This window comes from Colobus angolensis, unplaced genomic scaffold, assembly GCF_000951035.1.
Source record: "Colobus angolensis palliatus isolate OR3802 unplaced genomic scaffold, Cang.pa_1.0 Scaffold2, whole genome shotgun sequence".
NCBI classification, from domain to species: Eukaryota; Metazoa; Chordata; class Mammalia; order Primates; family Cercopithecidae; genus Colobus; species Colobus angolensis.
This window is the reverse complement of record NW_012115154.1, coordinates 7389285-7397247: the sequence shown is the minus strand read 5'-3', so window position 1 is coordinate 7397247 and position 7963 is coordinate 7389285. Positions and strand designations below refer to the sequence as shown.

Genomic DNA, 7963 nt, shown 5'->3' with positions numbered 1-7963 from the left:
CGGCCACTGCACTCCAGCCTGGGCCACACAGCGAGACTCTGTCTCAAAAAAAAAAAAAAAAAAAAGCCATTTTACAGACTAATTTACTGAAGCACTATTAATAAGGGCAAATTTTTGAAAACAACCTAAATCATTTGGGGACTGGTTACAAGTGTGAGAGTTCCATGCAACGAAACAGCAATGGAGAGAAAGCACTTTGTCCTGATATGACCTCCCGCCCAAACATACTAAGATGCAGTAAATAAAAAGCAAAGAGCTTAAGTGTGTACAGTATTCTATAATATGTATAAAAAGGGGGTGGGAAAGGAATAGATGCATATGTACAGAGATATATCCCTAGTACCACAGGAATGTTACTTGCCTAGGAAGTGGGATTCAATGGGTGGGCAATACAATAAAAGGAAGATTTTTAATTTTTGAATTTTGAGCCACTTAAGTGTACTAGTTGGTTAAAACATTAAGTGTAACCCATGTATAACTTGTATAAAAAACACAGTATTTTAGGATTTATACATGCTAGGATTTTAGGATTTATACATTCTATAGGATTTTACAATTTATATATCATGATACAATATAGTCTCAAAATATTACATTGAAATTAAATACTACAAATTAGTGTAACAACTTTTGCTATTTCTTCTATTTAAATACCCATCAGTCCATCCCTAAATTTATTATTATATAGTCACAGAGCAGAGAACCAGAAGGGTCTCTGAAACACCTGAACCTCTCAATTTATAGGTAAGAAAACTGGCCTTGGCCAGGCCCAGTGGCTCACACCTGTAATCCCAGCTCTTTGGGAGGCCAAGGCAGACAGATCATTTGAGGTCAGGAGTTTGAGATCAGCCTGGCCAACATGGTGAAATCATCTTTACTAAAAACACAAATACTAGCCAGGCATGGTGGTGCATGCCTGTAATCCCAGCTACTCAGGTGGCTGAGGCAGGAGAACTGTTTGAACCCGGGAGGTGGAGGTTACAGTAAGCCGAGATCATACCACTGCACTCCAGCCTGGGTAACAGAGACTCTGTCTTAAAAAAAGAGGGAGGGAGGGAGGGAGGGAGGGATGGGGGGAGAGAGGGAGGGAGAGAGAGGGAGAGGGGGGGGGAGAGAGAGAGAGAGAGAGAGAGAGATAAAAACCTCACCAAAAGGACACAATTAGAAGATGGCAAAGTATGGCCTAGGACCTGATTTCAATTCCAATCTATTCTCATCTATTTATTCTACCCTCAAATAGTTTCTTAATTACAAGGAGCCAGCATGATTGGGTCAAGATCCCAGTGGTATCTTGAGGGTAGTATGAATGACAAGGCCAGTGTGAGCTGATATCCTTTCTCTCGTGGGATACTTTTCCATGCTCACAGAGGAATCAGAGGGGTAAAGTGCTGCTTCTCAACTAGGTTATGTTTTAGCAAAGTGCCAAGAGTACTTAAAGCCATAGTGTAAATGTGAGGTGAGGAGTGGGGCTTTCTACAAAGTCAGTAATACTAGAAAATTTGAGAAAAATGTTAAGCAACTTAATCAGGTAATTAAAAATTATTTTTGTATTCAAACAAACACCAATATATTGTGGCACTGAATGTAAAATGTACATGAATATTTAGCATAAACCGGACACTTTCAAAGAGGTATCATGCTGGTTCTGAGTCTGATGCTACAGGCTTAGAAGTACACATATTCACTGTCAAACTCTTAAGAGGCAGAAAGGTTCGAGAACTACTATATCAAGGGAATTAAAATAGCCTTCTCGATGGTGGCAGAAAGCGAATAGAGTTAGAGCTACACAGACCTGGACCTGTAGCTTACTCTTGCCACTGTGTGACGTTACATTAGTTACTTAATCTTGAACTCAGAGCCTCAGTTTCCTCATCTGTAAAATCTGGTCAATATTACTTAGCTTGTGGTTTTGTTACAAAGATTGGAGATAATATATGAAAAGCAAACCGCCTGGACTCTAGAAAGACTATAATAAATGATGGCTACTTGGCAGGATGGATCACTTGAGGTCAGGAGTTCACGACCAGCCTGGCCAACATGGTGAAATCCCGTCTCTACTAAAAATACAAAAAATCAGCTGGGTGTGGTGTTGCCCCTGTAGTCACAGTTACTCGGGAGGCCAAGGCATGAGAATCGCTTGAACCTGGAAGGCAGAGGTTGCAGTGAGCCAACACTGCACCACTGCACCCCAGCCTGGGTGCCAGAGCGAGACCCTGTTTCCAAAATAAATAAATAAAAATAAAAATGAATGATGACTACTTTATCACAAGCCTACTGGAATCTTTATTTGACTATCTAACCATTCACTTGGTTTCAATTTGTGAGAACAAGGTAAGGCAGGCAATGAATATTTATAGGCCCTCCCGACCAGTCACAGAAAGGAAACAGGTCCATAGGATTAAAAACAGTGATCAGTTTATTATACTCACATATTTCATTTCAAATTTCTTAGCCAACATTTCCACCTCTTGCCTCTCCTGATGTTCATCATTAAATGGGTCTTCTGTGTGAATGAGCTTCTTCTGATTCAAGGTGAGTGGGAAAAGAAACAGAAGTATCCATTAATATTACAAACAGTATTATTGTTTATTTATTTATCATTATGTAACAAACACTTCAATTCTATTTCAATAAATGTGATCCGAAAGGAAATAAACTAGTGAGAATATATAACATATGTTATACAATTACATTATTCAGAAACTATATTTTAAATTTAATCAGTAAGAGACAACTTTTCCTAATACTAACAAGTAAGTCAGAAGTATTAAAACTGAAAAAAAAAAAGCTGGTTCATAGCAAAAAATATTTACAGTTGTAATGGAATCATATATACTTCATAGTGTTTTGATGAGTAAGAACTCAACAATCCAAATTGTCTTCACCTGCAAAATGATCATATGGTCACCTCATCCAAAATAACAAGGGAAAAAAATCCCCAGGAACACTAGCTAAACATGAAAATCTCACTTATAACTCTAGATTGATATCTTCACTAGCAAAGATTAACTGCTTTGATCAGGAAATGCTTCTAAAAGGAGCTCTAGATTATTAATTAAAATCAACACTTTATCATCTGCCTGTGAGTTAACACTGAGTGTGTATAGCAGCTAAGGCTTTCTGTTGAGGTCCAGTATCAACAACCATTGTATCACCAATATCCTGTCAATGGATATCCATTCAGGGAATACACACTACTTTTAAACAAAGCTAGAAAAGAGAAATAGCTGCAAAAAGATTACATTACCATGCCTTTCTTCTAGTAGGGGAGAGTGAAAGTTTATTATAATACATGGTTTAAAACACACACAGAGCTAGAAGCCCACATTAACCATCTATTTAACAAAACAAACAAAAATAGCCATCACATCCTTAAGTCTTCCACTTTAGTATACAAACATATATATGGTTTTCAATGCACAAAAAAACCAAAACAAGGATAAAAATGCTACTTTTATCCAATTTCAGACAACTGACTGAGGTAATTAAAAATTAAGGTATACTACAACTGAAATACTGATACAGATTCAATGGACTTTGAAGGGCAAGAAAAAATGCAGAAGGAAGGAAGATTTGCACACTTAGAAACTGAGATACTTCATCCTAGATATAAAGGTTGATAAGTGATCGGTCTAAAAAACATGATAGAAAAATGTGGACAGAATGAATACGAGACAATTCATCACATTTGGGACATTAGAATAAAGGGATACTTCTTTAAAGGAGTTAACTTTAGAATCAATTTTTAAATCATTGTAATAAGTAATAAATTTATAGAATACTTCACCCCAACAGAAGTTACCAATGAAAGGCCGGGAGCAGTGGCTCATACCTGTAATCCCAGCACTTTGGGAGGTCAGGAGTTCAAGACCAGCCTGGCCAACATGGTGAAACCCTGTCTCTACTAAAAATACAAAAACTAGCCAAGTGTGGTGGCACCTGCCTGTAGTCCCAGCTACTCGGGAGGCTGAGACAAGAGAATTGCTTGAACCCGGGAGGTGGAGGTTGCAGTGAGTTGAGAGTCTGAGATCGCACCACCGCACTCCAGCCTGGTGGAGACAGACAGAGACCTCATCCTCCCTCAAAAAAAAAAATTTACCAATGAAAAACATAAACATGATCCAAAAAGGAATAAACCAGTGAGAATAATAAGGAATCCTAGGCATGTCCAGGGTATAGCCTTGTTTGTTTATTTGTTTTTGAGACAGAGTCTTGCTCTCTTGCCCAGGCTGGAGTGCAGTGGCAGGATCTCAGCTCACCGCAAGCTCTGCCTCCTGGGTTCATGCCATTCTCCTGCCTCAGTCTCCAGAGTAGCTGGGACTACAAGCGCCCGCCAACTTGCCCGGCTAATTTTTTGTATTTTTAGTAGAGATGGGGTTTTACCGTGTTAGCCAGGATGGTCTCGATCTCCTGACCTCAAGATCCGCCCACCTCGGCCTCCCAAAGTGCTGGGATTACAGGCGTGAGCCACCACGCCCGGCAGGTATAACCTTAACTAGAGGCTCAGGTTAAGGTCAGTGAGCAATCGCCATGTCTATTACAAACTGCTCCCTCGTGCACTGTGAAGCCCAAATACTTACTCTGTGGTATGACTCATTTTATATGTATAAATATAAACCTATGGATCTATATTTTTAATAAGAATCACCTTATATGCCATTCTAAAATATTTTATGTACTTTATGTAGGTATCAAAAGTACAGCTCTTATTTTCTCTTGACAGCCTACAAAAACAAATTTAAGAAAATGGACTCACTTTTCTTTTACAGTTAAGAATAAACACCCTTCCCCAATCAAGACTAAGCTTTTTTGTTTTTTTCAGGCGAAAAAATATCTGAAAATTATCAACTACCCACATGCAAAACTGATGCAGTAATTTTGTCCTTTGATCTTAACTTATCAACACCATTTTCAGGAGATTCTTTCACAAATTTTATCCAAAATATGCAAACAATGAAATGCCAAGGAATTCTCAAACAGTACAGTTATATTAACATACTATAAACACTTATTTTTCTTTTCACAGTAAATGTTCAATTAATCATGTTCACAAATGGGTGTTCTAGTTAACTGATTTTTCTGGTTTACTAAGAGTTAAACCTTTTTTTGTATATCAATCACTGCCAAAATTTATTTCTAGAATGCACTATTATCCTGTAGCCAGAAATGGTGACCAAATTGATCTTTCAGGATAGAGATGATTCCAATGCCGGTCATCATCCTAAACCACCTCAATCACAGCACTATACTGCATAGACAATAAGGTTAAAGGTTTAGCTAACCTGTGGTTTTGTTTTTTGTATTTTCCCAGCACAAATTATTTAATTGTGCTTTTCGCATTAAAAATAGAGCACAGAAAAATTTCTGATTGTGTTTCAGTAAATCAAGGTTTTACTGTTCACTTAGTATTTACAAAGGGAACTGATTTAAATGCACCCATATGAATGGTATCCATATGTAACACACCTTTTGTTTTGGTTTTCTTTTTAATAGCCCCACATCTACCAATTTCAGCATCTGGCGCTAAAATCTTATTTACTGATAGATGGCTATTTCAAAAATGTAGAGTCCTTCCTCCTCTAATTCTTCTAATTCTGGGAACCACCAACTTTCCAGACCAATTCTAATGTTCGCATTTTGCTTTCTGATGGTCTCTCTTCTAGGATTTCCCTTCATGAAACCATGACAATTTTACTTAAACATATGTTTTCTATGCTTTCTTGCATAATAAGGGTATTCACTGGCAGCAATCACAGGAAAATGTGGCAAATCTTTGTTGCAAAAGTGATTGTATACAATGGATTTTGTTTGTTCAGAGGTATATGAAAAAAGATAGAAGGTTGATATACAACGAGAAAACTGGGCCAATAGACACCTACACTGTTAACAAGTAAACGGAAAAATTAAATGGAATTATTCCTCTTTCTCCTATTACACGAAAGTAGTAGTTCTGGTTTTATCAAGTTAACAAAGCTAGGGTGTCAAACTTTTTTATAATTAAATGATACACATTATTAATTTGCCATCGTGTGAATATTACAGCATAAACAGGGACACAATAAAGGTCTTTGTATTTCTACCATGACTTACATTTTACGTCATTTTGGCAGAATCCTCTAAACTATATGAGTTAATTTTAAGAAATTTTGTTTTACTAAGAAATTGTATCACTATGGAAAGAAGTACTAATAAAATTACATACGTTTGTAAAGCGAGGATAATAGTTTTTACCCCATGGAGTTCTGTAGGACTACTAGAAAAACCACGTGCAGTGCTTAGCACTGTGTCTAGCACACAGTAAGAACTCAGTAAATGTAGTTATTGCTGTATTTTTTACACAAAGATAATGCTTTTCTCCTGTAATTTATGAAAATTACAAAAACTGCAAACCAACTTAGATTAGCAGCTCAAATACAATGTTTAGAAAATGCTCCAATCCAATATTTTTAATATTCTTTTGGGAAAAAAGTGACATCACATTTATAAAGAGGGGGCACTCAAGTTGAGTCTAAAGAGCAAAATGTTATGTGGAAGTGACTAAAGTGATCTCTACCTTTAAGCAATTCATTTTGGTTTAAAACATTTTGTAATGATTTGACCACACAACATTTCTAAATAATGATCAAAATATTAGCTGGCCATAAAGTAAACAAAATCTAGTGAAATTGTTCAACATGATACTTTGTGACTAAGCAGTCAGTCATTTTGACCATAAACGTAGTCGAAGATGAAAAACAAGCGACTTCTGGAGTCCATTAGACCCAAGCTAAAGCAAAGCCTAATAACGGGCATAATTGCTAAGCAACAGAGAAAACTGTTCTTTCTTTACTGTTAATCTATCACTTCCTTTTCTAACTTACTTCTGAAGATCCACCAACCCACAACAATACAAATTACAATTACCAACATAAGCCCTATCCTTTCTCCATTGTTCACCTCTTACATCATAAAGCATACCCATATATTTTCAATTGTTTTAAAAAATTCAAAGCCGAGATTTTTCTCATCATCCTCCGAAAATTACAAAGGCCGAGTACAATGTTCTTCTATAAACTAATGATAATACATTTAAATAATATGACGGGTAGGTGTCAAATAAAACAGGAGACACCTTCCCATTCAATTGCAATATGAACAAACTCCACAAAAAAGGAAAGCTAAAAAGGTTTTCCAATACCAACACGAGAGAAAAATTAGTAACCAGATTATCTAACTCACTTCTCCATTCCTAAAGTGGGATCCTTAGTCTCTGAAAACCTTTAATTATTCTTAAATTCCCTTCGATTAAGAAAAATATCACAGGCACGCAAGCACACCTCAGCAGCCACGGCGCCCAGCAAAACAAACAGTGATGAGGATGAGGATGATACGAGAGGGGTTACACAATCTCTCTGCTTCAGACTGGGGGGCGTGTCCCCCAAGGTTTTCTCTTCCTTTCTACTGGAACGACAGCTGTAGCGCCACAGGGAGAACCCAGCCATACGGCCTGCAGGGCCCCAGGATTTTGTGTGGGGAGCAGAAAGGAAAGAAGGAAAATCTGAGGTTCCGAAAAGTGCACAAAACAGGCTCGGCGCGGCGTTGGGAGCGAGTGCCGGGGGTTTGGGGATTCGGCGCAGCCGGGTGAGAGCCTCGGCCACCCCAGGGAGTGGAGGAAGCAGAGCTCACCGCCCCGTCCACCCGCTCGGCCCCGGCCCCCCGCACCCCACCCTCGGGGCGACCCGGACGCGCTCGGTAGGCGTCCCAAGGTGCAAACCAGCTGGGGAAGACGGCGGGTCCTGAGGCTCTCGGGGTCTGGGGCAGGAGGGAGGAATCTTCTGTACCCGTTGTTCTCCGCACAGCAGCAGCTCCGGGTAACTGAACTCCACGCAGCTCTCGTCGGTGGGGTCCTTGAGCACCAGCTCCAGGCGCACCGTCTCCCTCGGCGGCCGCGGCGGCTGCTCAGCCCGGGAAGCCGACTCCCGCG

At 39.0% G+C, this 7963-nt stretch overlaps 1 protein-coding gene across 1 annotated transcript in view; it reads right to left on the bottom strand.

The window, feature by feature from the left end:
• Nucleotides 1-7963, bottom strand: part of UBN2 (ubinuclein 2) — a 75279-nt gene that overhangs the window by 66829 nt on the left and 487 nt on the right. The window contains exons 2-3 of the mRNA XM_011941559.1: nucleotides 7821-7963; nucleotides 2430-2522 (exon numbers count right to left, since the gene is read on the bottom strand). Coding sequence (XP_011796949.1) covers nucleotides 2430-2522; nucleotides 7821-7963 — 236 coding nt within the window. The remainder of the gene's footprint in view (nucleotides 1-2429; nucleotides 2523-7820) is intronic.